Source organism: Oreochromis aureus, linkage group 14, assembly GCF_013358895.1.
Source record: "Oreochromis aureus strain Israel breed Guangdong linkage group 14, ZZ_aureus, whole genome shotgun sequence".
NCBI lineage: Eukaryota > Metazoa > Chordata > Actinopteri > Cichliformes > Cichlidae > Oreochromis > Oreochromis aureus.
In genome coordinates this window covers 34,313,499-34,341,403 of record NC_052955.1, presented here as the reverse complement: position 1 = coordinate 34,341,403, position 27,905 = coordinate 34,313,499, and the positions used below count along the sequence as shown (strand labels likewise).

Here is a 27,905-nt window from a genome sequence, read left to right as displayed (position 1 = left end):
TCATCTTTTGTTGCCTCACTTTTCACTCAGCAGTTCACTCAACACACGAGTGGATCTGGAGATGTTTCTGTCGTAGCTTTGGATTTGGTGAATTGAAGCCCTGTCCTGTCCGGTCTGAGTGGAATTGTGACAGTCTGTGATAGGACGAAAGTTTTCAGTCTCAGCCAATCCGCGCGCCGTGCTGCCTACCGAGTGGAGACGCTCTACCAATCAAAGCCGGGAGCGCTGACCAGGGGAGACAGAAGAGCTCCGCTACTTTTGACGGGCTGCTCTCACTTTGAACCGGTGTCAACAAACAACAACAACATATTTCTCCCGGGCTACACCGCCTTAGCACCCGCGTTTCTCAGAAAACCTCAATACCGGCGATTAAAACCAACAGAATGAGAAACATACTCTTTTAACGACCCCCAAATCACGCTCTGCCTGTTTTTTTCCTCGTCAAATTTGCCTCCTCAGAGGCTCGTGGCTGTCCCGGGACGGTGCTTGGCTTTAGCACGAGCACGGCTAACTTTTCTCCGAAGCTACACAGGATAATTTTCGGGGGAAATTCTCGCAGTCGACGGGGAAACCTTTGTAACAACGTCCTCCTGCCGCTCGGTCGGTGCTAGAGCAGCTGCCTCCCCGGTAGGAGGAGGTTCCTGCAGTCGTTGGGGTGTCGGTGGTATGACTGCGTTAGCGGGGTCAATACCCAGGATGATGCGACCCTCGCTGACCCAGAACTATCCCCGCAGCGGCTTCCCTTTGGAAGGTAAAAGGACGCTTTAGTGGCTGAAGATTTTCTGCGTTTGAGAGCTAGTTAGCAAAAAGGCACTATTGTTTTTATACTCAGCTCCAAAGCTCAGCTCCAAGACTAACTTTGTTAGGTCACAGTGACAAGAATTAGAGGTTATATACCTATAAAATAGCCCCACATCTCAACTGACAGATATTTAACATTTTTTATTAGGTTTTATTAATTATTTTTAACACTGTTTTCACATTTTTGTACTTTTTTGTTCTAATTTATCCTTTAAAAAACTCTAGGCCATTTTAATTTTCATAAATATTTGCCCCACTCCGATAACATAATCAGCTATATTCTTTGTCAAGTGGAGCATTTGTCGCCTCCCTTTTTTGGTGATTATAGCCCAAATAATCAATGCTATATTATATATTATTTATATATTATTTTTGCGTCTTTGCTAAACTTGCCCTCTCTGTGGTGACCAGTTCTTGTAATATTTTGATTCAATCCAGTGTCTACACCGCTGGGTCAAGGCCGAGTCAACCAGCTCGGAGGAGTTTTCATAAATGGCAGACCTTTGCCCAACCACATCCGCCATAAGATCGTGGAGATGGCCCACCATGGAATCAGGCCGTGTGTCATCTCCCGACAGCTGCGTGTCTCCCACGGCTGCGTGTCCAAAATCCTGTGCAGGTACCAGGAGACCGGCTCCATCAGACCCGGGGCCATCGGAGGCAGCAAACCCAAGGTAGGGACCGGAATCTCTTTGATCCAAATTCATGTAAGGCTGTTTGATGGCGATTCATTTTAGTAACCTGTTGATTTTTAGTGATAATAGAGTCATGTGCCTTGTGCCCCAAGGGCCACAACAAGTGAATAAACACAGCGACTTTTCTGATCTTTGAAGCAGGGGACATCGCCGGACGTAGAGAGGAGAATAGAAGAATACAAGCGGGAAAACCCGGGTATGTTTAGCTGGGAGATTCGGGATAAATTACTGAAGGATGGGATTTGTGACCGCAACAACGTTCCGTCAGGTAAAAAATAAAAAAAAAAGTCAGAAAAGAACAGAGTGTGCCTACTAGCTACACTTTATTATTTTTTAATGTACTTATTATCCGTTGTTTTTATTTGTATTTTTTCCCCAGTATTTAATTACTAAATCTACATCCTGATAAAAATATTTTGAATTTGGAAAATAAAACAATAAATAAACTGCAACTTTTCTACTTTTTAAGACTTCTGACAAACCAATTTATTTCAGATTGTTGTTTTTGATACTTTAACTATTAGTTATTCATTTATTTCACTTCTTAAAACAATTCATATGATACATTAATTTTACATTCAGACTTAAAAATATTTACTTTAATTATTTATTTATTTTTACTAACTACTTTGCTTTATCTTAACGTACTTTCACAGTGAGCGCCATCAGTCGCATAATGCGGAGTAAGTTTGGGGGAAAAGGCGACGAAGAAGAGGATGAAGATGAAATTGAGAAGAAAGAGCTGGAGGACAACGAGCGGAGGGCCAAACACAGCATTGAAGGCATCTTAGGAGACAGATGTGAGTGAACTCTCCCAGCTGTTGTTATTGTTTTTGTTCTTGCTAAAGAAAATAAGTGAAACGACTTCTCTTTTTTCATATCAGTGAGCTTGATTAGAAACATTAGAGCTCAGCAGATCCCGTTTGATCAGATACGGTCTCAGTTTGCTGCAGTCATTTCAAGTTGGGAAGTTGCCTATCAGTGTAGTGAAAGTGGAAACACCCGCCTATATTCTGTGTTGTTGTAATTAAAGGGGGCATACGCTATCATGATCTCCACAACAGCCTCCACACCTCCAACCTGTTGAGCGGAGTGTAAAAAAACATTGCTTCATTTGGTGGTGCACTGGCCTTGTCTGTGAAGCTGCTGCGTGCAGTAAAGTTGCTGTGTGTGTGGGTGGAGAAAGTGTGTGCGTGAAGCTTTGTTAGGAATTCTTTATCGACCATATCTCTTCGCTAATGCTTTTCCCATGAGGCCGTACCGTAAATCAAACAGCAGGTGATGGCTCTGTGCGGGAAAAAAGTAAGAATGTGTGTGTGTGTGTGTGTGTGTGTGTGTGTGTGGTTTAAAAGCAATGTGGGGCTCAATAGCCGTGTTACAGTAACTGCATATTATTATGCACATATTTCAAAAAATCCTGTGTACTTGTGGAGCGTCATAAATCCACGCAGCACTTGTAAGAGAAGTGTCTTCATGCATTATAGAAACATAATTGGCGTTATGGAATAGTTTGATCTTTTTTTTATAATGTAACAAATCGATTTTTATTGGTGCTGCAAAATGCTGTCGACTATAAAAAAATAAATAAATAAAGAAGAAAAGTAAGCACCTGTTGGAAAAGTCTCACAATCTGCGGAGAAATCCGAGTTTTATGAAAATAATTAATAAGATAGTTTTTTTTATTTTTGTATGTTTTTTTTAAAATTGAAAGTTCATTACTTTTATTACCTCTTTTTAAAAGTAGTTGTTAAGTGACCCAAAATGAAACATGGCATATTCCCCTGCCTGCAGTCGCACTCAGACAGAAGCCTAATTGGAGATTAGTGACGTTTGAGGTTTGGGGTATCATTACTTCATAGCTGCATAAGGTCCAGTTAACTACCTCATTTGCAATGTCATCACTTTACCTTTAAGCTGCGTCATTAGAGTAGAAATTCGTTTTATTTGGTACCTTCCCAACTATTACTGCGCATATGCAGCTTCACTCCTAAAAAGGCCTGTAATGTGGTAATGTGCTTGTCAGCCTTTACTCGGTGAAATCACTTTAAACATTTTCTTCCTGGAAAAGTTCATTATAATTTTAACTATAGCTCAGAGGGTCGGTTAAATTGAAACGAGGCATATAATTCAGGAGAGAAACACTACGAATGATGGATGTCCGCTCCATTTATCCCCATCTTTCTATAGAACTGGCGGCATTATAACGAAACCTTTATTTACCGGCTGCTTTCATAATCAAGCTATTACTATCTATCAGCCGTTTGGCACCAAATGCTAGAATGCGTTGGTTATTACAAGAGTACGACAGTTTCCATTGCCTTTCCTACCACTTATTAAATCAGTTTAAGCCGCCAAATGTCAACATTTAACCCACTGTTTCCCTCTAAGCACTCGCTCGCTGTCTGCGTCGGGGGAGGACAGATAAAGGTCTCTGGTTTGAGGAGACAAAATGTCCCCCAGATGAGTTGATCAAACATTTGTTCAACGGTTTCCATCTCCTCACAAAGGCACGCCTCGCGCGCACAACGGGACGCTCAGGGATGAACTTGGGAGACAAAGGCGTGAGAGTCTATTTGGGGCTCACGCTTGGGCTGCACGAGGACAAAAGGCCAGCTTGGAAACAGCTTTGGCCGGCGCAAAAGAAGAAGAAGGCAACCTGCTTATAATTCAGCCCGAGAAAGAAAAAAAAATGTGGGGGGAGAGAGGAGAGCTTCTGCACAGAAAAGCCCAACGACGCACATTATGAGACCGCAATGAAGGATGAATTATTCAGGGAGCGCTCCGGCGCGGTTTAGAGGGCCCGTTCACCGAGAGAAAATGGCCGTTTTCACCTACAAAATGTTTCCTTTCGGGGTCGGCTAAAAGGAGCCGGCTGCCATTCAGAATGACAATTGAGGCCTCTGAAATCCACTCACGTATCGCCCGAAGTTGCGCGCTCGCTCCCAGAACCTGCGCGCGCACGTTGCCGCTCGCGTGTGCGCTGAAAGTGTACATTAAACATTTACAGTCGGTTAGCCACTTTGAAAGTAAGCTAACAAGTGGCACGCAGCAAGATGGAGCGGGTAAAACTTTGTTTACGAAAATAAAAGCACATTAAAAATGAAGACGTAAAGATGCTTAGTTGCAATTTTTGTGTTTTAATTATTTCTTTAAACTTTTCTGTATTTTTTTTTGTCTGACTACAGTAAACTTTGAAGACGTTTCTTGCTGTGTTGCGCGTGCAACCCCACGCGCTTAAAGCAATGTTGTCCCATTAAGCAGCATTTGAGGAAGCCTAATTGCCGCGTTTGTCATAATGTTCAGAATGTAATTGGTCAACAGCACAAAGTGGCCTTCTCCTCCTCGACGCATGAATTCCGCGCCGTGTCCAGCCTGTAATACACCATCCATTATCGATTCTTTGAGGCGCCCCGGCCTTGCCCCCTCGAACATCAATAATGTCTTCTAAATGATGTCGATATTGTGCTATGTCACATTTAATGATGGAGGGAGTGTATTAAAGAGTGTTTGCGGTGAATGGGGACCAATGTTCTCCCCGGAGAACCCCGGTCTGGCCCGGAGCGCAGCTTCACAATGGTGCACCCCCCGGCCACCCGTCCTGCGCTGCGCAAAGCTCCGAAAACCCTCCGCACCCCACTCCCCACTGCCCCCACCTCCTCTTCTACCCCCACTTGCTCCCCAAATCTCTTCAAGCAGATTAAATCGACCCTTTTATTTCATCTCACTTTCATCTGGAGAGCAACACCGCCCCTCTCCCTCTGTTTCCTACTCCTTCTCTCTGTCTCTGTCCCTCAGCCCGCGGCGCTGAGCTCGTTTCATATCGGAGCCGCATCCTCCGGAGCGCACAAAGGAAAGTCAGTCCACTCTCTAAAGTTTTCTAATCAAGCTCTGTATTAACCGTTTGTGGGGTGATTGTGTATGGATTTATTGCAATTTCAAGCCTGATTTTAAAAGTTCCCATTTGTAAATTTTGCTGCCCAGCTGTTTAAACTGGAGCAACACATAGTGTCTTCGATCCCAATGAACTGACATAAAGCGGTGTCAATAACACCATCACTGCTAACTGGGTTTTGTCCTTTAAAAAAACCTGTTTCAACAAAAAGTCACATTTGTTGAAAAAGGTAGCTTTATAGTGTTAATCCCCTTTTGGTAGTCATAGTCACACTGAAGGCGTTAGATTTTAAAAGGTGAAATATGTAAGCAGCCTGCTTCTAAACTAAATATATAAGGGCTTAACCACTAAGAAATGCCTAAAAGCTCACCTTTTGATTTACAGGTAAACATTTTATTCCAAATTCCCATGCAACAAGGAAACTGAAACTAAAAGAAAGGTTCGCCAAAAACATAATGCCTCTTCTCTTTCAGAATAAATACATCCTTGATAGTAAAGTTGGCCATGCAGACCTGTCACTGGGCTGCACCAAGCTCTCAGCCTCATAGTAATTAACCCTGGAGACAAAGTTAATGATTAAAACAGTCACAGTGCCCCCACCTCCTCCCTCCCCCTGCTGCACATTTTCACAGTATATCTTTTGGAGTCCATACTTAGTTAGGTGAAATTAGCCAGATAATACAGTGGAGCCTTGTTGAGAGCCAATACATTTCCATTTAGGCTGGCCGTGTGTGCGCGTACACAACATGCATGCATACACACACACATTCCACTCTGCAATGCAAACAGTCAAAGGGATAACTTTATTTGGTGAAAGGGGATCCTGGAAAGGGCTAATTGAATAAGCCCGGGATCTTTGAAAAACCCCTACCATGGTGAGCGCAGTCATCATGTCATAATTAGGTTTATTGAGGCGCATTCCTTCAATCTGCCTCCATTCTGCCGGCCTCATTGTATCTGTGGCCTGGGCCAATGGCCGAGGGACAAAAGAGAACCGTGAGCAGACAATACATGAAAGAGCCATAAAGATTTAGCTGGCTTTGTCACAGAAACGGAGCAGGACTTTGTTTGTGTAAATAATGCGGGTGAAGGAGGGATTCGGGGTTTCTCTGCCACTTGGGGTGAAGATGGCGTGCTGCAAATGTGATACATGGGCAGACCCTGGACCAATGCCATGGCAGGAGAAAACAACAGATCGAGGAGGAAGGAGTGAAGGAAAAAAGTGAAGGAGCTGAAGGGGAGGCAGAGGATGGGTCGAGAGAACATAAGCCTAAGGCTTTAGCTCAGGCAGAATTTTAACTTGAACTTTTGTATATAAACTATAGTTATTATCTGAAGATTAGTTAAACTACCTATTTCAGTTCATATCTATGCACATGAGAACACTTAAGGCAGTGGGTGTGTGCTACCTTACGTAATAGAATAATTTCTTTCTTATTTCTGGCTGTTACAAAAAGGGTCCAAAAAATTTCAAAGTTGAAAACTTATTGTACTTTTCACTAAGCTGCTAAACTGAAACAATAAGCCGGTCAGTCTGTAAACATACCTCAGATTCTCTCTTTTTAACTTCACCGATGAGTGTCTGATGCTTTCCTCTATTTTGTTTCACTGTATATTAAACATATTTGGGTGTCTGGGTATACATACAAATAAGACAGATGTGACCTTGGATTTTTCCAAAATTTGTAACACACATGTTCTGATATTTCACAGACCAAAGTCATTAATCATAACTGTGAAATAATCAGTAAATGAAATCGTAATGAAAGTAACTGCCCTAATAACTTACCAGTTGCTTTTTTGTCATCAGATCTGACAAACACAGAACCAATAAGATCTCGATAGATCCTGTAGCTATTAGCTGTTAGTGGCCTGAGCCAAGTGTCTGGTGAAGAGGGCTCTGTCTGTCCACTGAAAGAATGAATGTGTCACTCAGTGAGTCCCTGGGCACGAGGGCAAAGGGGGGCACGAGGGCCAAGTGGTCGAGCACCAAATCACTCTCTTCTGCCCCGGGGCTCTCTCTGTCTCTCTGTCCTCTCTCTTCTCCTCGCCCCGTACTCCTCCCTCTCTCGTGAGTTTTTTCTAATAAGCCCATGCATGATGACTATCCAAGCATGAAAACATAGTTATCTGCAAATGAATGGCCGCTCTATGCTTCATTAAAGCCTCTTTTTCCTTTCACACTCTTATTGTGACACTCTGATATCAATTCAAAGGGCAATTAATGAATGCACACCAACTTTGAAGTCAGGGTGATTTCTTAAAAGGGCGGGGCTTTCGAGTGTGTGCGCATGTATGTGTATAAGGGGGAAGGGGCAGTGGTGTGTGGTGGTGTGTATTTGGGGTATTCCCCCTTCAAGACCCGCGGTAGTGCCCCAGCCTTCACCCGTGATGGACTAGCCATATTGAGCTGAGAGTGAGCAAGCCCCAAAAACGATTTGAAGGGAGTGAAAGAGTGAAAAGGCCCAGCGAAGGTCAAGTAGAATGGCTCGCCTTAGAATAAGGCCCCTCTTTATCTGCTGCAAGTATGCACTATAGGCACAACAGCTGGGGGGGTGAAAGGGGTAGAGAGGTTGTTTTTTAATGTGCATGAGTGTGTTAGTGTGCATCTCTGAGAAAATAAGGAGGAATGTGAGTGCATGTCTGTCCCTCTCATATATATATCTGTCTGTTTAGGAGCATGGATGTTTTTTAATGTGTGTGCATCTGTGCATGTGCGCGTTGTGGGGTTAAGGGTTGAGTGTCAAAGATGGCAGAGGCCAGTATATGCTGCTGATGGGGGGACAGGCAGCTGTCAATCAGCTGACTGATGAAGCTTGACTTCTTCTTCACAGCTTTGTTAACTAATTAGCCCATGAGCTTTTGTGTTTGTGTTGGAAAAGAAGCTTTAAAAGTGTGTTAAGGCTGCGGTCGTGCCCTGTGGGAATATGTTTTAGAATAACTCTTAAACTTGAAAGCAACAACTCGACACAGAATTGGTGAACAGATCTATCAGTATTGTCCCGTATACGCCCTGTGGCCTGCCTCGGGCCTGTCAGGGATTTAGTTTCATCACTTTGTATCCTTGAATCTTTTCCTGTTCAAAGAGTATGTGGAAGGATACAAAGACTTTAAAACACTATCAGTTATTTATGTAGAATCAAGATTTTGTTGTTTTCCTGACTCAAATGGGTTAAAAAATAACTGCATTTTCATTTTAAACATTAATATTAATAAATTCTTGGGCTATAGCCAAAGAAAAACACATTTTAATTGAGGAAAAACTTTTAAACTCTTTTTTATTTCTTTTTGTTTAGCTCTTCGTGACACTATTCAGGGTTTCTGGAAGCAAAGTCGTTAGACCCGGCAGTGGCAACCAGCATGAGAGACATAATTTATCTAACACTATATCTTATTCATTTTATTTACCCTCTATCACACACATTGCTAACTGTGTGGTAGCTCAGATAGGGCAGCGGGGCTGTGTCAGGCTTGGAGGGAGACACAGAGAGATAAAAGAGGTTTTATTGTAAATACATTTACTAGCAGGAGAGTACTAACCCTTGTTCACGTACAGCCGTGAATGAATTAGACAACCTTAATTAGTGGACATAAGTGATGTCAGCTAAACGGGTCAAACAGAAGTCATAACATTTACCTGGGTCTTTATTTCTGCTGTTGTTTATGTGAGAGATACTCACTTGACTCACAATACTTCAGTAAGGTACACTAGCTAACTGAATGGCTGTACCTTTCTCTTAATTAAAAAAAGAAGAAGCTTGTAACACTGGCAGATACTCTTTGAGTACAAATTCGGCACTATATAATCTACCGATAGACCAGACGATAAGACATCACCTAAGAAAGCTGATACTGGCCAGTACTGGTTTTAAATATGAAAATATCAGTGCATTTCCAACACAAGTTGCATGTGAGCTACATTCATGATGAAAAAAATTAACCATATATAAGCTGTCTGAGTGAATGTACCACTGTGTAGAACCCGATTACAGGTATGTCTTTGTTCACACAGGGATTCACTGCCAAACCCAGAGTTCCTCTGTAATATTTACTATCTGAGGTAAAAAGTTGGAAATTCATGTCCACATTCTCCCATAAAAAAATGAATCAGTGCACCATTATGCAGCCTGTTACTTCTAATCCATAATCTCACTAGATTTTATTATTCATGCCTTTCATCATATTTGAATTAAAATACAAAAACAACAGTAACACATGTCCATGGATTGTTTCTTTGCCTTATATTTCCTCTGAAATTTACCTTCATTTCTGTTTTGTGCAGTGATGAAGATCCTCCTTGTCAGCAAAAAAATTAATAAATTAAAAAAAATTGCATATGGCTGTGAGGCCAGCTTACCTCCCCATTGACTGGAGCTGAGAGACATTTTCAAAAGTTAAAAGACAGAGAAGGAAATGCAGGGTCACCGGGCTGAGGAGGGTCGCTCCCCCCTAACGCTACACAGGAAACGGGGTTAGAAACACATTTAGCCATAAATGACAGGTAACCACTTCCTGATCCCCCCCTTGACATCCACAACAGCTCCCGTAAGTGTTGACTGACAGCATCCCCCTTTATTCCATTTTTCTGCTCATAACAAGGCAGTGATTGATGACTGTTTGTCCTCGTGTGCCATTTTTCTGTATATTCACATTTTAGCCAACACACACACACACGCACACGCACACACACACACACACACACACAGCTCTGGCTCATTTACAGGGCATCTGTGAAGGTTGAAACCTCCTCTTAGCAAGTCAAGTGAGATCATTCTCCTACCACCCCTCCCTCTTGCCTACCCACATACAAAAAATACACACATGCACACACGCACAGTTTTGCTCAACCCATCAGAAAGAGTCGCAGATGGGTCCATAAGCTGTCAGTAAAGCCATTATCCATCCCAGCATCTGCCTGCCTTGACTTCTATATACTGTTTAATGCAGTCGGCCAGTCACTTAGTCCCCCTGCCGCTGAATAGGAGCAGCATGGTCGGCCCGCCCAAATAAATGCTGCGTTTGTCTCCTCTGCCTTTTGTTTTGTGGGTTTTTTTTTTTTTTTTGGTGAGGGTGATGGGTGGGGGGTGCAATGTGTCAGAAGCTCAATTTACCCTCACTGTTAACCAAAGCCCCAGAAGAGCTATTGGGATGTCCAAAGAGGGGTGTAAATAGCCCACATATGGTCAGTCAATTCCCCCAAGTCCCAAAATCCACATTGGACACATCCCCATCAGCTCCTTCTCTGTCCGTCTCTCACGCACACAGGCGTACATGCTCAGTGTGTACTGTGTGATGTCTCTGTGGACATATTTAAGCCTTTGTGTCCCCATCTGACTATTCCCCCCCTCCCTCCTAGAAATCCAGCAATGCTGAAGTCTTTCCAATAGTGTGTTTCAGCTAAATCCCTCTCTTCTCCTCCTTTTTCTCCTCTTCTCTGGGATGGCGTTGCACGATGGGAGCCATTTTGGGGGGTTTTTTCGTTCTTTTTTTGGCTCTGAAAAAGTTGTTTTGGCCCGGAGTGCTGTGCCCCGTGTGCCTCTCAGGGCTTCAGTTTGGTTAAATTAAACAGTTTTCTTTTCTCCTCTAACCCCTTCCCACCCACCCTCCCTCCCACTCCAACTGCTCCTCTCTTATTTTGCGGCTTAATGCTCCCCAGCTCCCGGATAAGCTCGCAGAGGCTACTTTTCCAGGCCTTCTACTTCTCAGATAATTTTACCCTTTTAAGGCTTGTATTTTCTCAGATTTTGATGAATTGACAAGAGCTGGGACCGCATGCCTGTAGCCTTTAAGCTGAGGTGGAGCAAAAGTATACAGAGAGAAGTCAAGTGTTTACAGGGGCTATAAATACTGCATTTTAAGATATAGCATATGCATATGTGCAGGGAGTGATATGAGAGTTAGAGTGGGTAATTTGATTGGCTAAGGCTATTTGACGGTGCCAAAGCGATATGATCAGATCTTAGGGATAGCGAGGCGATGACGGCAAATGGGGCACTCCAAAACCACAGGTTTACAAGGTTGGAAAAGATCCAGGAAGCAGGGGAAAGGTTTCTCACCATCTAACCTTTCCTTGCTTCCTCTGTGAGTAGGAAAGGTAGGGTACACTATGTACTGATGTTGCTCCAGTATTTTATTTTGTCATTACAAAGATCATGGTGGGCTTGATCGGCTCTTTTAAGCCATGTGAGAAGGGAGAGTAATACTGGACACTGAATTAGGGACGCCTCAGGGCTGACAAGCTTGATTAACGTAGCTTTAAAAGCTTAGAATGAGGAGCGTACATGGTGTGTGTGTGTGTGTGTGTGTGTTTGTGTGTGTTTGAGAGCTCTTTAACTGAGCTGCAGGGTGTAGAGAGCTTTAGTGGTGGTTGGGTGACTGGCATCGTTCTTGGCACAGCTCTGCCTACACAACATATGAACTGCCATCACCTGCCACTTTAATTTGCATGACATTACATTTTTAGAATTTAAGGGATTTTTTTGATTTCAGGTCGGAAAAATTGCCAAGAAATACATTTTAAATTTAAGATTTTTTCTTTCTTTTATGACGAACACGTCTCTCACGGTCCCCCTTTATCACCTAGGTGTTGTGGGTTTTATGACAATTATAGAATTGGTATATTTAATATGAAGTATACCTTAAGTAAAAAACAAAAAATGCAGGAATTCAAATCTGTTTTTGGAACACGTTTTAATTATTTGAAAGGCACACTAAAAGATAATGTAATACTGACTTCTGATTCTTTAAATTTTTGTTGCAAATATACATTTGTAATAATTGATTGCCACAAGGACTTTATTTCTAGACACAAAAGTTGATTTCCACTGACCATTGCAAATAACAGTATAAAAGACACTGACTATCGTTCATTAAATTTATAACGTTAATGCAAATTTTATTGCTAACAAAACATAGAATAATAAGCAAAGTTTACAAACTGTAGTAATTATAACATAGATGTCATTAGGGTGTGAAAAAAATTTGCTTTATGAATTTTATCACAGATGATATGCACCAAGAAAAATTACATTCTGATGACATCGGCAAACATTTTAGATACATTATCTTCACTGTTAATCATTACCAAATGTTGTAGTTTTGTTATAAAGGATTTGTTACTGGTCAGTGAGCCTGTCCTCTTTCCCTGTGCATCTAATACTATCTGATGTTGTTTTAATGGGACCAGTCTTAGGCTTAAATCCTCATATGTAAGTGCAGCAGGAACCCTTGGTGTCATATTTTAATATGATGGGTGTCCTTGTAATTTTTTAGCCTGCAGAGTCAATGTTTGGAATGGGCTTTTTTAACACCAACCCTGACCAAAATGAATAAATAAATATATAACAGTGACAATAACACGACAGCGGCCATAACTGACATTTTACTGTAAATAGATATTTAAATAATGTTTAATGTTTGTTTACAAAAAAATCTGTTTTAACTTGACAATAACCATCCAGACAATGGTCTGCAAACCATTTATTTACCAGTCAGAAAACATTAATACATATAATCTTATTGTGAAGGAAACAGCTTTCAAGTAAAGTTTAAGTTCACAGTGACAATTTATTAACATTTTTATCACAAAGTTTTACATAAATGCTTGAATGAGTTGTGTCATGAGTATGCCATGAGTGTCTTCTCCCAAATGTGTTCACATTGTTGTTTTTCACCACTAAACATTCACAGTAAACTCAGTGTTTAAAGTCTTTTCCAAAGACATGTCATAAACAAACCTCACACAGTTGATTTCCAACTTGAGAGAGTCTCCAATTTGATTTCAAATGACATTTTACAACCAGCTGCACTGTTGCTTAAAACAAAGGAGACCTGTGGGAAGAGACACAGGTCTCTAAAAGGTTTGGCTCTTTTAGAGCACATAAAAATAAAATCTGGGGAAATTGTTGGAAGGGGCACACTGTATTAAAAGACAAAACTGTGGATGTACTTTGTGTCTACCAACAACAACCAAACAAACATAGATGCCCAGACAGACTATCCCCATGGGTACATTTACAAGCACAGCAACAGCCCCTGTTGCCTCCACTTCCCTTCTCACCCCCTCAGGTGCTCTTACAGTTCCCTCTGTAAGAAGGGTTTTTTTGGGGGGGGGGGTTTAGAATGCCCCCGGCTATACCCCCATCTATCCCACCCCAACCCCTCCAGCCCTCTGAGAAGCCTTTTCATGCCCCTCCCCAGCCCCTTCCAAGCTCCCCCGTGGGGCAGGTGACAGCCCTCCACTGTGAAGGGCTGAGGGAGCCATGACGGATTCCACAGATGGAGCGTGGAAATTGCCGGCAAAGACCTCAACTCTGTGGAGCAACAAAGAGCCCGAGAGTCAGAGGGAGAAATATGGGTGGAAAAGACAGAGAGAGAGAGAGCGATGGGAGACAAAGAGAGGGTGCGAGAGAGGGTGAGAAGGAGGGAGAGCGACTGAGAGAGAAGAGGGAGGAGAAGGTGGTGCTTGTTTAAGGAGGTCCAAAAAAGTGTGTGTTACGCTGCTGTGAAAAATGCTCCAGTCTGATGTTTTCTCAGCACTTTTTCTCGCCCGTTTCACCTGTCACTACATGGTGCTGCTATTGTTTTGTTGCACTGACCAACACGGTTATCTCGTTCGATCTTAAGATCAACCGATGCTACAATCCAACAAATCGAAATGAAACGAGCCAGCTTTGGTCCTCTCTGCAGGATTGTATCTCGACTAGATTCCCGAGACTTAAGAGGTGCCACACTGTCGCTTCTTTTGAAAAGTTCTTGAAACCCTGGTAGCGCTCATAACCGATAGGTAATTCCAAAGTGATTAAGGATTTTCCCGGGCTGCCTCAGCTTTCCCAAAACCCAAATCCCTGTGAAATGCCGAGGAACGTGCATGCTGGGGTGGAGTGGGGGAGGTGGTGGTGGTGGTGGTGGGGGCATTCCTTGCGGCCCTCCTCCACGCAGGAACTGGAGGGGGGAGGCTAAAAGAAGGCCTCATCTCTTGTTTTTCAGCCATCCTGTCCAAAAAAACTCCAAAGTGCCACATACCCCACACCCCGAATTCCTTCCTCGCCATCTGAAGCACAAAGTCCTCTAGTCATATAAAAAACTTGGCCCTCAAATCCAGAGAGGTTTTGCCTCCAAAACTGTGAGGAGCAAATGTAAGAAGTTCCAAAAACGGCTGTTATCTGAAACCACAGTTGCCGCAGTTTTGAACGATCGTGTCTTTGAGAAGCGCTGCAGTCTTTTTACGACCGCGATGGCGAATTTCTAAACTCACAGGGACACTGAATAAGAGCTGGAAATTATTGAGAGCAAAATTACAGAAATATTCAGCAGCAGCTTAAGGCAATGTCTCCATTTCTCTTGCTGCCTCTTTGAAAATATTTTACTTATTGCCTCCCTCATGCTTGAATGTTTCTTTACCAATTTGCTCCTAATGCATGTTAAGTTGACTCCCACTGCTATTGGTGTTGTGAGGAGAAAATCGCCAAAGGGGGGCAGAGAGGATCAGTTTCACATGAGGGGCCCTGAGCTATTTGGATTCTCTTGTATTTTATTGTTGCTTCTGAGGGGGGAACTAATACAGTGTTGCACACAAAACTTCCCCTGTGCTGAGGGGGAATTAATTAAGTGTAACACAAAAAGTGGGCGCTTTGGCCTTGGTGAACTTAGAAGGGAGCCAATGAAGTGTTTGAAGTAAGTGTGTTAAAAAAAACCCAAATGGCTGGCTTATAGAGCGCAGCTCACAATGGAATTAATACTAATCTGAGACAGAGAGGAAAAGTAAAAACACACAAAAGCTGTCAAGACACATGATATCACCAGGCTCAGTCAGCCTGGTAAAAAAGCTAAAATTTGCGCAAATTTTTTAAAATAAAATTGTGTAACATAGTAAGCAGGAATGGCAAACAATTCAGTGATTGGAGCTTCTCTAACGAGAGGATTTGCAGTTTATAAGGTTTAATGTTAGTTTTGGATCAACAGTGCTGGGCAGTATTACTTAAAAAAAACAAAAAACACCTGTTGAATTCAATGATTTTGTTAAAAAAGTAATCCATTATGCTTTAATATTTCATATTGAGAAAAGTAACCTTTTGCATTTAGTTTTGACCAAGGATTGTGTATACTGGTGCCAGTATAGTATATTTAAAGTAAATCATTAATTTTGAAAAAGTTCTCCAACATGTTCAGTCTGGTGCCATTTTTCACAAGTTGCCAAGCTTGACATGTTCACCTAATATGACACCTGCTACTGCAACGAGTAAAACTGATGTTAGATTTATCATGCTTCATTTCCAACTGCATTAACTTCAATAGATTGTGACTCACACTGTCATAGTTCTATATTCTCACTCTTCTCTTTTCATTCATAAATTTTTTTACTTTTGACCGATGAAAACTGGATTCTCTAAATGTTTTCATCCATTTTGACTTTGTAGTCATGGCGCTTTTACTGAATAAATCTGGGGATGCTTTTGCAATAATACATTTCAAACAACAGGCAGATTATTCATTGAATGAGTCAGTGAGTAATCTATCTGTTGTTCAGTGAATTATGTCACACAACCAGGCATGATACACATTCACATTTTCCTCCCAATATCAGTGTTATAAGTGCTACATTCAGCCCTGTACTAATTATAAGTCTTTTTATGGGTTAGTTTTAATCAAATCAACACATGTCATCCAATGTTTTGTCACCATTATAAAATCACACAGCCTAGTTTACAGCAGGCACTTCACTGACTTGTATCTGAGGGACTTGTGCAATTGTAGTTTTGTGCATGTCGACTGACAGGAAAAAGGAGACATTGTTAACAGCCGTTGCTGCATAGCGTCCCTTTGGATCATAAAGCGGCAATCACCTGACTGAAAAGACAGTTTGCCTTTCATCGAGTCAGCTTGCTTCTGGCCATTCAGGCTACTGTCCATACACTCACACCCTCACACACTCGGAGAATGGCCCCTGGATCCAAATTAGCCTTTTGTGTGGCTTTTAGTACACCGGTCCCCCTGTGGTGCTCTGGGAATCATGTCCGATGGGATTATTCCTTAGGCTTGGAATATTCCTTCTGAATGGAGGTCTGTTTGGCTGTTTGTGTGTGTGATTGTGTGGGTGTGTAAAGAAGCTGAACCCCCCCAACACACACACACACACACACATCTTCTATAAGCAACATAAACAAAGGACAACAGATGGCAAATAAGTGAGCATTTCCCAATCCTGCTGAAAGTGATATCTCGTCCTTATCATAAATAAAGGTTTTAGACTTTAATCTCAGTTGGTTTGTGCAGCAACAGGAATTCAGGTGTTCACTTTATGTTTTCTAGACAGACCATAATTTGGCTTTCAATGTGTCATAAGGAAAGACTAATGGACCTGTTCTTAAGGCTGTCTTCTTTTCTTTTCTCCTATGTCTGAGCAGCCAGTCACTCAGATGAGGGTTCAGAAGTAGAGTCGGAGCCTGATCTGCCGCTGAAAAGGAAGCAGCGGCGCAGTCGGACCACCTTCACTGCAGAGCAACTGGAAGAGCTGGAGCGGGCCTTTGAAAGAACACACTACCCTGACATCTACACCAGAGAGGAGCTCGCTCAGAGGGCCAAGCTCACGGAGGCCAGGGTGCAGGTATGAGCAGACACATGCGTGCACGGTCAGGATCTACAAAATGTTTTTTTTTTTCTCTCTCTTTTTCAGCTTTTTAACCCTACAGAACCATGAAAGCCATGACCTAACACCGCCATACATTAAACATCCCTCTGAAACAGACGTAAACTTTGTGGCTTTATACACACTCTAACCATTTAAAGGCAACCTGCTGATCTCTCTTTGCTCCATACAATAGCACAAACTTACCCTCTGCTCCCAGGGGCCCAATCTGTGCTTTCCTATTTCTAATGTGAAGTCCAGTAAATTCTCCTCCATGGGCTCCATATGTGAAGTGTAAACACTCCCAGCATGAGCTCCGTCCATATGGGCACAGTATGTCAACTCAACCAGCCGTGTTATACACGCATACACAGACTTTTTCTCTCACATTGCTTCCCACCTTCGTTTTCAACTTCACACCCTGAAAATGTTTCTCTGTGTATTTGTGAATATGTTTGTGTTTGTACCATTCAAAATATTTGTAATTATCACTACAGCTTGTAAAGGTGTTACGTTATTACCTTTATAAGCTAGATTCTACTGTAGTAGATGGGTTGTGTAAGATTGCAGGGCTAAATACCAAACTGTAATCATTAGGGAAGCACACACACACACACTGACTGAACATCATCACTGTGATGTCTTCTAGGTGTGGTTCAGCAACAGGCGAGCGAGATGGAGGAAGCAAGCTGGAGCCAATCAACTGATGGCATTTAATCACCTCATTCCAGGGGGTTTCCCACCATCAGCCATGTCCAGCATCCCGCCCTACCAGCTCTCTGACAGCAGCTACCCCCCCTCATCCATAGCTCAAGGTAGGTTTAAATTGTGAATGCAGTGCTCTTGGTGTCATGTTAGTGGGTTCTTTTTCAAACAAATTTTTGTTTTCCAAAATTCCTATATATTATTCTGGTATTCAAAACATACTTTTAATATCTTTTATTCTGGCATTTTTCACGTGCAAGGTTATATCGACAGCATCAGTTTTGCTTTTACTTTAGTGAAAATTCAGTATAGATGTCTGAAATCTGCCTGGAGGATTTGTTATAGTTTTAATTGCACTTTCAGTGATCCAAATCACTTCTCCCAAATGTTTTTCCAAACAATGTTAACTCTAACTCCATCTTTCCTGTTTCCAATAGTGTCAGAGCCACCCAGCACGGTGCATCGCCCTCAGCCTCTGCCTCCCTCCTTGGGCCACCAGGCCTCCGGTGGCGGTGGACAGGGAGAAGGAGGCTCCGCTTACTGCCTCGCCTCCGGACGCCACTCCTTCTCAGGGTACTCAGACAGCTTTGTGAGCCCTGGAGCACCAACCAATCCCATGAACCCTTCCATAGGGAATGGGCTTTCTCCACAGGTGAGACACAAGGTAGAAATATTTGGAGGTATGTGTGGTGATTAATTACTGACATTAAACAGGAACTTATATCAAGCAGTGTAAAAAGCACAGACGTTCTTGGATTCTTGATTTTGTTTTTAGAGAATAAGGAACAAACTAATCACTGAGGTAAGACTGCTTCACTCGTGCTCATTATACTTTATCGTATTTAGGGAAAATAAAAACCTTATATTAAATTACACATAGTGACATTTAGTTTGGGATTAAATTAACCCATAAGAACCCACGGTGTCACCACCGCTTTGCACATTGAAAAAAGTTCCTGTTAAAGTTTGAACATTGACCTTCCCATAGTTTTCCTGACAGTAAAAATGGGTCTGTGCTGTCATGGGTTAATTCAGGGGAAACAGCATAATTAAGAAGGTGCTTCTTCTGACTTGATTTTTTTAGGTTGGGAGATGGAGATCGTGTTACATACTGTATCTGGGGAGAATTAAATCTGAACATGACTTCAAAGAGTTGAACTCAAGTCGAGAAGCATGTGACGTGAGCTTTAAAAGTCTCAACCAAGTTGCAAAATGATAAAAAAAAACAGCGTTACTTCTTTCTGGTTCCAGTTTGCACCATAGCTTCAAGGCTCTCCGCTCAGTGGCTGATGGGTCACTTGCTGTTGAGGGAGATAAGTACGAAGACTAGAAGCACAGAGGACAAGTGAACGTGTGACAAATGAGAAGTGAAAAGACAATTACAGTCAATTATCGGGCATGAAGTCCCAAGGTCTCTGCATCTAGACAGAGGGCGCAGCAGAGGAGACAGAGGAGTCAGAGAGCCTAACAGGCAGAAAATGAGATTTCAGCCTGGCGGAGGCTGACTCCTCAGAGATCAGGCCACAGCAGTGTGAAGACGGAGACACTCGCAAAGATATACACACAGATTCACATAATTACACACACATACACACACACACACACAGTGTAGATAATTGATCAACTCCATAACATTTAGAGGATCACTTAAGGATTTTGCAACATCTTTTACACAAATATTACATGTCACGGTCAAGCGGCATGTCTAACTTAACTCTTCAATCTTGTGTTTAGATTGGAGGATTTATTACTGCATTTTTTAGGATTTTCAAATACATCATGCAAGAAACTAAAGCCAATTTATTCACGAATGACTCACAGTAATTTTGCTAGGAATGCACAAATTATGTAATTCTGGGCTGACACGGATACCAATGTTCAAAATAATCATTTGGCTGTTATTTTATCTTTTAGTTTAGTTTATATTTCTTTTTATTATAATTTCCAGCTCCGTGCCAAGGAAACAAAGACACGTCAACCATTAAAGAATACTAAACTTTTTAAAACTTTTTAGCTGTTGATCCTGATATATTTTAACATTTAGCCAGAATAAGAAGGATGCGATATAGCAAAGAAATATCAGCCACTGCCATCAGTAAATAGATCAGTGGTGATGTTTGGCTGATCTCAGCATTGATAGTCAAATGATCTGAATATACGCAGGTAAACTGAGGGAGCATGTGGAAGAGCTTTTAGTTTTACATACATCATACATACTTTTAGATGTTTAGCCGTTCTCCTGCATAGATAAGACGTGCACAAAATAAAATACTGTGCACATGTAGACAGCGTGGTCATGTGTGCATATGCACGCACCGAACGTTAAACTACAGCTGCAAGGAAACCTTCTCATGATCGCATTCTTAAAATGTTTGCTTCAACATTCTTCCACGCAAAAGCAAAGCTTCTAATTTTATTTGTATATATTTCGTACGGATGGGAAGGAATGCCCCATCTTAGACATTTCCCCCATCCTGACATTCTTCCCTGCTAAACCCTGATTTAGGCCGCTGGCAACGGCAGCGCTCCAAAATAAAACACCCTGGATGGGGCAGCCCCCTCGTGAGGTAGGGAGAAAGGGGAAGGATGGTAGCTAGAAGTCTGGTTAAAGCAGCAAAAGCATGAAAGTCATCAGAGTAGAATTCATTCACTCACGGGGCAGGTATTCCTGCTCGTTGTGGTTTGATTCGGCCGTGTTGTCTCCCCGATCTCTGTGTGCTTAAATCGAACCTTCCAAACGCAGGTTAATTCTTTAGGAAAATGTTACCAGGCACAGGAGGAAACACAACTCTCCTCTCAAAATCAACTTGGACTCCTCCACTCACCTCCCCTACTTGGGAAATGATTTAAGCAGGACCATGTGTGTATGTGAATGTAGAATAATATGTCACTTAGAGGACCAGGAGGACGCAGAGTGGTGTACCTGCTTCTGATTAGGACAACTGGAAGAGCCTTGAGGCCTTTGCGTGGTTGAGAAGGAGGTGGGATATGATACATTTAGAAGTAGCAGGTTCAGTTAGAGTTAATTTCATAAGTGATAAGGTCAGTCTATTCCTTATTTATGGTTTACCAAGGATTTTGTTAACAAACAGGTAAATTCAAAGAGTGAGCGAAGAGCATCGTGATATCAGGTCTGTTTTGAAGCCAGCTGAAACACTTTGCCCCGCAGCTCTTTTCCATTCTTTGCTGGCCAAGGACTATTCCCCCCAAATTTGATTATCTGGTCGCTAATAAAGACCAGGTCAAGAGCTAACGGAGATCTGAACCTGGAAATCTATTTGGAGGGTTTGAACGGAGCTGAGCTCACACAGACCTTTCTTTTGTGTTGTCTTTGTCAGCATATCTCTCTTGGAGATAAGTTGTTATCTTGTGCCATGGGTTTTGGAGCAGTGTCAAAAAGGAATTTTAGAATAAGTAGAGCCAAGGATCAGAAACAAATTGCTTAATTCTTCCTTTCTGGTGCTATCTCAGTATGGGACAGGCTCGCTGGCAGCCTTTTGATGTATGCGACAGGGGGATTTCCTTACTTAGGGTTGGTGTTGGTCTTAGTGTCTGTGGTGTTTTGTACTCTAGAAACTACAGATATTTAAGCTATTATAGTGGTTTATCAGAAACAAAAAAGGAAAAGGAAACATGTCTTCCACCCCTTTGGTATTAGAAAATAGGGGTTAAGGTGCTAATCACTAGCATTTTGAAAATCACTTTGAAATATTAAAGTTTGCCTTGCTTATAACGCATTATGTTCCAATGATTACACCTATCTGAGCAAGCCACTGGGAGGTGACACATATATTGTCTTCCGCTTATTTCCAAGATGAATAATCTGCACTAACATTATTCAGATGTCATTGTCTGCCGGTTGCAGCAGATGGCCGCCCCTCCCTGAACCTGGTTCTGAGGTTTCTTCCTGTTAAAAGGGAGTTTTTCCTTCCCACTGTCGCCAAAGTGCTTCCTCATAGGGGGTCATATGATTGTTGGGTTTTTCTCTGTATGTATTATTTTAGGGTCTACCTTCCAATATAAAGCACCTTGAGGCGACTGTTGTTGTGATTTGCGGCTATATAAATAAAATTGAATTGAATTCAGATCCTACCAACGTTAGAGGCGGTCTCAGTACTCGTATTCAAAAAAGAACACATAACTTATCCGATTTTCATTTCTCTCCTCTTCTTTTCATTTTTCTAATCAGGTGATGGGTCTTCTGAACCCAGGCGGTGTGCCGCATCAGCCCCAAAGTGACTACGCCATCTCCCCACTGACAGGCGGCCTTGAGCCGCCGGCCGGCATGGCTGCAAGCTGCAGCCAGCGGATGGATCACATCAAGGGCTTGGAGGGTCTCACCAGCGTTCCTTCCATGTCAGCTCTGCCCTCCCTGCCCAGCTCCCAGTCCTACTGCCCCCCATCCTACAGCTCACCGGGCTACACCGTTGACCACGTGGCATCCTACCAGTACAGCCAGTACGGACAAAGTAAGGTCAATAAACTTCACCTTTTTTATTCCTACCTTTTAGTTTCACACCAGCCACTGCATGGACAAAGTAAAACAGGAACCATGTCTAAATAATGACATTAAAATGCCATTATTTAGATATGGTTCCTGTTTGTGTGTTTTTTTTATGCAATTGTGTAAAAAAAAAAAAAAAAAAAGATGACAATAACACACACACACACACACACTTATGTGTTATAGAAAAAGTATTCAGTCTTGGCTCCATTACAAATAAAAAGCCTGTATTTCAAAAACACCGGTGTAGCTCAGTAGGTAAGCAGTCTTTTCTTCCCTGCTTAACTGTCTAAATAAAGGCGTAAAAGTAAGCAGTATTTTAAGATTATAGATGTATACATTGACAGATCCAACTTTAAATACTTTGTAAAATCTTAAAAATTTGTTGTATTTTATAAAGTGATTTTGTGTTTCGTGTGTATAGCATTAAAACATGCTGAGTGAGAAATGTATGAATAAATAAATACAGAGGAATGAAAAATACAGTATCCTGCAGTAAAATATGGTGTATTTTCATGTCTATACTTTTCTTAGGACTTTGAGATCATGTAACTAAAGAACAACAAAAACCACAGAGTTGTGTTTATTTTGAATCTATAGTATGGCTTTCAGTAACTTTCCAGTTTTCTAGTCCAAACTGCTGACTGGTTTTATTGTGGCCTTTTACTTACTTACACATGAAAACATTTGAGCCAAATCAGGCGTTACAGTGTATGATTATCGAGCACGCTGGTAGTCCAGTGGTCTCAGGTCTACCCTGTAACCACAGATTGGTTCCTTTCCTTCCACAAATGGGAAAAAAACGCTCTTGTACATGCAGGATGCAGGTAGCTGTAGCATTGCTTGTTAACATTTTGCGGGTCCAGTTATGCAGTTTCAAGTGTTGGGGTTAATTGTGCAGATCTGATTCCATCTAAGAGGAGATTCAGCTGGGCTGAGACTGAACTCGGCGGTGAAGTACACTGCAGAGTCAGCTTGCATCAGGGTAAAGGACAGCAGCAGCGGAGCCCTCCTCAGACTGTTTGTCCTCAGAGAATACCTGGAGTGAGGGTCTTTTCACTTCACATTACTGTTACCTGAAGGGTTAAAATCAACTTCAAACACATCTCCCTCTAACTTTGGAAGGCAACATCGTTTTCCGTCACAGCGTGATTACAGCGGCCGCCGTTTCCAATTTTGCTCCACAGGGGGTTGACCAATCAGATTCATCCATTGACCTTGTGGCAACCTCAATACAACTGGGTCCTTCAAAGAGCATGGCAACGGTCCAACAAGTCTGACTCTGTGTAGCTCTGTGGGGCGGCGGGTATCAAATGAATATCTAACTTAATATCCGATAGCAGCAAATGTCTAATGAAATATCTCGGTCTGATATCTTAAAGCGGACAGAATAAAGAATTAGTGCGACACACATGATGAACCGCTAACATGTAGCTCTGTGCGCTTATATACACACAGACCTCCAAATGCAGCCCCACACACACACACGCACGCACCTCGGCAGCGATACAAGGCTGAGCAGTCCATCTTGATGTGATTAATCAGTGTGACTGGATAGCCGGTGTGTGGTTGGGTTTGGAGCTGCAGAGGAAAGGTCCTTTCTGGGGGTGGACGGATCCTAATAGCCTCTGGCAGGGCGGCTATTAGAAACAGGTGCTAGGACTGAGGTCAGCTGGGGAAGCAGTGTTGAACAGTGCTGCTCCAGGTTCCAGAGCAGTATGAAAAAACTAGTCCACACACTGTTGCACATTTTGACAACACGTTAGCTCTCACTGGACCGCCTCACGGAAATTACAGCGGTAATCCATGAAGCACTTGTTTGGTTTTATTTATGTAATGTCTCTGTTGCTAAGCAGACATTTCTGTGGTGCTTTTTGCAAAGGTCACCTGTCATTTTCTTTACCTGTAAGGCTGTGGTGCCAGTTACAGCTCACGTCGAGTACATTGGGAAAAAATGGACACATCTCACATAAACACATCTCTTCCTGTGTATTAGGAAAGGCCTCCAATCAGAATTAGTCTGAAAACTGTTCCATAACAGACAAGTCACGGAGACCCAGGGCGCTCATCGACCCATAAAAACGTCTTTGTTTGTTGAACCGATGACATTTCTCAAAAATCTTCAGAGCTACTGTTTTCTGTGCTCTGTTCATTAAGTCTCATTTCCATTATATCTTTCATATGTAATCAGCCCTCAAAAATACAAAGCCAGTTTGTTCTTTAGCATTTGGTTTTTAACATACATACAAAACTCTGTTATAGAGGACCCTATACACACACGTGCTAATCAATGACAAAAATTGATGATAAAATTCTATTATAACAAAAAGCTGCGGCCAATTAGACATTTTTGATTTTCATATAAATACATATAATACTGAAATACTGGTATTGCAACATAGCTACCTGATTCCGCTGGCAGCACATATCAGTGTTTTTAATGAAACTTGCAGCGGCTCTAAATAGCCTCTCCAAACAATTCTACTTATCAGAATCACTACTTTATAATCCTCTGTGGACACGCTTGTCCGATGAGTGAGTGTGAGTGAATGCCAAGGACAGGTGACAGGCTTACAGAAGAAGAAAAAAACTACTAAAAAGATCGGAGCACTGGAAAAATAATCTGAGAGCTAATAAATGGAACTGGACCATTTGGTTTATGTGTGTATACACAATTAAAGGCACATTAAAGTGACCTTTCTAAGGCCTTTTTTGTAGTTTCTAAGATATTGGGATGTTTATTTAATAACAGTCTTGCAGTGTATTGAGTATTACAACGTCTCTGTGTCATGACACACTGATAACCACATATTGTAACATTATTACGAGGCGCTCTGAGATTCTCTGCCCTGTTTGTACATCAGACTCAATAAATAAGTGCAACACAAATAAAAAAAAAAATTCTGCAAATTACAAAATGTAGTTGCTGCGAGTCGGGAGAAGAATTTAAACCAGCATGCGATTATTATTATTATTATTATTAATATTAATATTATTGGTATTTAAATACATGACCTCAGTATATTCTACCTGATCAGAATAATATGTAGCAATTATTAAAGTGATATATGCTCTACATCTAAATTCTTCCATTAAATTTTTACTTTAATAATTAGTTTATAGTTCAGTTTCCCTCTGCACATACCTGCACTTCTCACACCTCTCACCACAAACCACTGTTATCACATGCGATGCTAACAACAGCCATATGTTGGCAGAACTGGACGTAAAAACACATGCCCAAAATTTATTGCAGCCATATATCTCTTTTATTGTATTTCCACTTAATTTTCTTTGAAAGAATTCACATTTTCCAGGTAATAATTTAACAACTGTTTCATCCTTTGTTTCTTTTCTTTTTTTTTTTACAGGTACCCTTCCTTATCTGAGGCCTGAAATCACCTGATGAGCAGCTACAAGCTTCACTGAAGGCCCCACAAGAGTGTGTGTGTGTGTGTGTGTGTGTGTGTGTGTGTGTGTGTGTGTGTGTGTGTGTGTGTGTGTGTGAGAGACAGAGCGAGAGAGTGTGTACGTAGTGACAGAAATATTTGAATATCTGGACCAAATTTGTTTTACCATTTACTGTCTACTACAGGATGTTACTTAATTGTCTTTGGAGGAAAAATGGACAAAAAAACAAAAAGAAGGGACCACAAGAAAGAATACGGGAGCAAAAACTCTTTATGAACCACAAACATTGCTATTTTAGATGAATGGCGGAGCCTCCAGTGCTTAATGTCGTTGAGTTTGGACCATTTGCTGTGACACGAGGATGAAGTTGTACGGCCAGCTCTGCCTGTAAGGACAGAGAACCCCGACCTATCATCACAGACTACCTTTGAGCCTCGAAGGGACATGTTTACGTATCTCTGCACCACATGAGCGCCTAGAAGATTCCCAAATTAATCCTTAAATTGTATGGGGGAAGAAAATGGCTTTGTTGATTCTGTTGCATTTATTTGACATCTCAGCATCCCACACATGGAGAGAAATTCCAGAGAGAAGGAAAACAAGCTCAAACTAACGAATCCGTGGGTTTTTATTGTGTCAGAAAGTCTAATGTACACCACAGCTGTACGGCAGAGAAAGTTAATTCAAACATTCCTCCCGCCTCCCTCCCCCTCTGCCTTCTCTCCCTCCTTTCTGTCTCATTGATGTCTCAGACGGTGAGGCCTTTTGTCGTTTTAAAGAGGAACTTTAAAGAGGTCAAAGGGTGACTTTAAGGAAAGTGACAGATGAGAGCGCAGTAGAAGAGGGTGGCAGAGAAGTGGCTTTTAAAAAAGGGTGTGCGGAACGGGAGGGGGGACGACAAGCTAGATCGATCACAGTGTTCAAAAAAACCCTCTAAAGATCTTCTCCTGGCAAGAAAAATCCAGCGGGTCACAAGTCACGACCAGGAGACACTTGAGAAAGCAAGAAAGCAAAAGAGTTTAGACTAAAGACAGCCACTCTCCCAGCTGACCAGAAGTGCAATATCACATAACTTAGAGTCAACCTCAGCATTAAAACAATAAGAAAATCAAACGTGCCTCTTGAAGTCATTCTCTGGATCGAGTTTGGGACTCTGCAAAGGAGCAACACATGTGCCTTTGAAGGCTTTCGGGTCCAAAACAAATAGGAAACACTGCTAATATAGCTAAAAGAGCACTCTGAGGGGACCACATTTGTTAGGGCTTGAGGGCCTTGAAAGGACTGAGTGAAGGGAAAGCCAGTATATAGAGCAAACGAAGGAATGACAAAGCCAAAATTGTATTTTTTTATTACTTTGTGTTGTTTGAAACTTTTTTTAAACTTCCGTCTTACAAAAGCAGGAAATGCTGATTAGATTTCCGATGCATTCCAGGCATATTTATTGTCACGAGCGTCCTGTGTGTCAGCAACGTCATTAAAAAAAAGCAAAAGAACTAAAATCCTTTATCCGTGAAATTGTGAATAGCAGAGTGTCCTCAAGAGCACTTCTGCTTTGTCCTTCTGTCTATATTAGAATGAAGCAGTCCTTTCATTCATTTGATATATTTTTTTGTATTATTTGACAAAGCGATATGACATGATGTCATGTGTACGAGCGCATTATCACTCCTATTTATAATGAAATAAAACTTCCAAAAATAGCTGCTTGTTTTCGTCTCTTTTTTGTTGTTCTGCTAAATGGGAGTCTTTGTGTTTATTTTTTGCCACAGCTTATAAAAAAAAGAGAGTGACTGTAATTCACTGGCGGAAGAATACTAGCGCACTCGGAGACAAATGTGTACTTTTCAAGGGGGCTCATGTGAACCCTCCAACCAAAATAGGCCCAGCCAAATGGGGATCACCAGACATTGGATTTGACACTGAACACAACAGGCTTTCTCACGGATGGCTGTAAATGCTCAGACATCTGCATTGGTGTGTATTAATACCCCCCGCTGGCCCCCCGCTACTGTAACAAACTCACTTTTGTTTAACAACCTCTCCGATGAAGAGAACAAGCCTTAAAGCGTTTCTGGACAAACAGCACGCCGGCCCAGCCGCTCCGAAAACCTCTGCAACCCATCCGGCCTGCTTACATACACAGGGCCCCTTCTGTGTATGTGTGCATGTGTATATGTGTGTGTTTGTGGACCACATGCATTCATACATTATGTTCATGTTCACTTATAGTGTTGTTTCTGTGTGTGCGAGTGTGTGTGTGTGTGTTTTCAT

General features: G+C 41.9%; 1 protein-coding gene across 4 annotated transcripts; it reads left to right on the top strand.

Annotated features, from left to right (window-relative positions):
* The first annotated feature begins 253 nt into the window (after nucleotides 1–253).
* On the top strand, nucleotides 254–27,327 carry pax3b (paired box 3b). Of its 4 annotated transcripts, none has more exons than XM_039622267.1 (9): nucleotides 254–751; nucleotides 1,240–1,475; nucleotides 1,635–1,692; nucleotides 2,153–2,296; nucleotides 16,794–16,993; nucleotides 17,664–17,829; nucleotides 18,157–18,371; nucleotides 21,909–22,188; nucleotides 25,595–27,327. In XM_039622267.1, the coding sequence occupies exons 1-9, from the start codon at nucleotides 667–669 to the stop codon at nucleotides 25,627–25,629; spliced, it is 1,419 nt and encodes a 472-aa protein (XP_039478201.1). In that variant the 5' UTR covers nucleotides 254–666; the 3' UTR covers nucleotides 25,630–27,327. The 4 variants fall into 4 exon arrangements, with proteins under 4 accessions (XP_039478201.1, XP_039478200.1, XP_031605707.1 ...); XM_039622266.1 differs by having other exon boundaries at nucleotides 1,635–1,764; XM_031749847.2 differs by having other exon boundaries at nucleotides 667–751; nucleotides 1,635–1,764; nucleotides 21,909–22,193.
* Nucleotides 27,328–27,905: the final 578 nt, after the last annotated feature.